The sequence below is a fragment of the Olea europaea genome, unplaced genomic scaffold, assembly GCF_002742605.1.
Source record: "Olea europaea var. sylvestris unplaced genomic scaffold, O_europaea_v1 scaffold3409, whole genome shotgun sequence".
Taxonomy (NCBI): Eukaryota; Viridiplantae; Streptophyta; class Magnoliopsida; order Lamiales; family Oleaceae; genus Olea; species Olea europaea.
Window position 1 is genome coordinate 1,548 of NW_019253119.1, and position 2,030 is coordinate 3,577.

At 30.8% G+C, this 2,030-nt stretch overlaps 1 protein-coding gene across 1 annotated transcript; it reads right to left on the reverse strand.

Annotated features, from left to right (window-relative positions):
* Nucleotides 1-1,221: 1,221 nt before the first annotated feature.
* On the reverse strand, nucleotides 1,222-2,027 carry LOC111386070 (ATP-dependent DNA helicase PIF1-like). Its single transcript, XM_023010495.1, has 2 exons — nucleotides 2,004-2,027; nucleotides 1,222-1,905 (listed from the first exon to the last, which is right to left on the reverse strand). Exons 1-2 carry the CDS (start codon nucleotides 2,025-2,027, stop codon nucleotides 1,222-1,224), a joined length of 708 nt encoding a protein of 235 aa, XP_022866263.1.
* Between the last annotated feature and the right edge of the window lie 3 nt (nucleotides 2,028-2,030).

Genomic DNA, 2,030 nt, shown 5'->3' on the forward strand with positions numbered 1-2,030 from the left:
ATCTTCTGCCATTTACTATAGTGACCATCGTCGTCCTATACTCTTCATTTTCACCTTCCTCCGCTAACTCGAAAAGAAAAAAAGAAGAAGAAGAAGAAGAGCTAGGCCCTTACCGTAAACAAAAGTTGAATAATAGAAAAAGCCTCCTTCTTCCATTGTCAAGAACATAGACAGTGTATTTCAAGTGTACTTCAAATGGATCTCTCCTTTAGCTGTCGGGTTGCAAAATCTGAAAGTTTGAGAACAAGGGCAAGAGTTTTGAGAAAGCAAGCTAGAGTTTTGTTTAGGGTTAAGAAAGGAGATTCTGTTTCATTTATTCAAAAAAATGTGAACTGTAGAAAAAACGGTTGTGGAACAGTGGGTGTAAATGGCTGTGATATAAATGAACAGTAATATAAACCCCCTCTTTTAAGAGGTAGTAGAAATAGTATTAATTACATATATCTTAAATGTGAAAGACTGTAAAATATATGAGGGGAAACAACTTGAAGTTGATAATAAGGGAATCTGAAATTGAGTTTCCATAAAATCCATAATTATACTAATTTTTTTTTTGACAAAGTTGAACATTGTAATAATTGGCATAAGAGCACCATTTAACTGATGGAAGAATATTTATGTGACAATGTGAAACTCTTAAGGGTAAATATATTCTAAAAATAGAGAAATTACTTTTTATTTTGAAATTTTACTAAAGTAAATTAGTTATCGATCTGGCAAACTATTAAACTAACACTAAAAAATTTGAATCATACCTTTTGCAAACGCAGGTTGTAATTGAAGCTATCGTTAGTGATTCCATTGTACACATGTAGCAAAGAATTAAAAAGAACTTTTCATTCCCGATAATGAAACCTGTGAAATTTTTTTATGGCAAATGCAAAGAATGAAAAAAATAGTAACGACATAATTTTTCATGTATTTAATATTGAGGAAACTATTGTACGAGAACATATTATAAAAATTTCTCGAAGATAAAAAATATACCTGTTCAAACATTTTAGGTATATGAATGTATAAACGAAAGAATTTCCTTGTACACAATATTTTTAGTACATATATTATGTGAGTTGTCCATGCTTGATGGTTTCAATAAAACTTTTAGAGATGTGCTCGTTGTTGCTCTTGATAATGCTCATGTATTTAATATTGAGGAAACTATTGTACGAGAACATATTATAAAAATTTCTCGAAGATAAAAAATATACCTGTTCAAACATTTTAGGTATATGAATGTATAAACGAAAGAATTTCCTTGTACACAATATTTTTAGTACATATATTATGTGAGTTGTCCATGCTTGATGGTTTCAATAAAACTTTTAGAGATGTGCTCGTTGTTGCTCTTGATAATGCTACATATAGCTGACCACGGCAGAAAACTGGTTCTGGAAGATATAGACTAACAAAATCAAGTGTTTGACCTTGTGCTTTATTTATTGTCATTGCAAAACACGGTCTAATTGGAAATTGAGTTCTCTTAAATTGAATTGAGTTTCGATCACTTTGAAGAGGTATAAAAGGGATCCTTGGTAAGAAAACATATTTCCCACAATACTCACCAGTTGTAATTTCAGCAAGAATTACGTTTTTCTCAAATTTTCGACAAGTAAGGCGTGTTCCATTGCATAATCCTTCGGAAGGATTAATATTCCGTAATAACATTACAGGACAATTTACCTTAAGTTTCAATTCATGCGGTGGAATACCATTTGGTGTCAAAGTATTCAAGAAATCTTCGTGCAAGCTTTGTTCCGATTTGTCAATTGCTTCATCAAAACTATAGTATGTGGAAAAATCACCGGGAATTTGTTCGAGTAAAATCTTGTTAATATAATCAACACATTCATTCATAGGTGTAAGAATAACTCTATTTATCATATTATGTAAATTGTCAACATATGCCTGTATATTTGGAAAAACATGATGTATCAAAATTTTTAAAGATGTGATTTCATCTTCAAATGGTAGAATTATACTATTCGGAAGCATAATGCACTTACAAGTATGTTCTTCTTCTGTTCCATTTC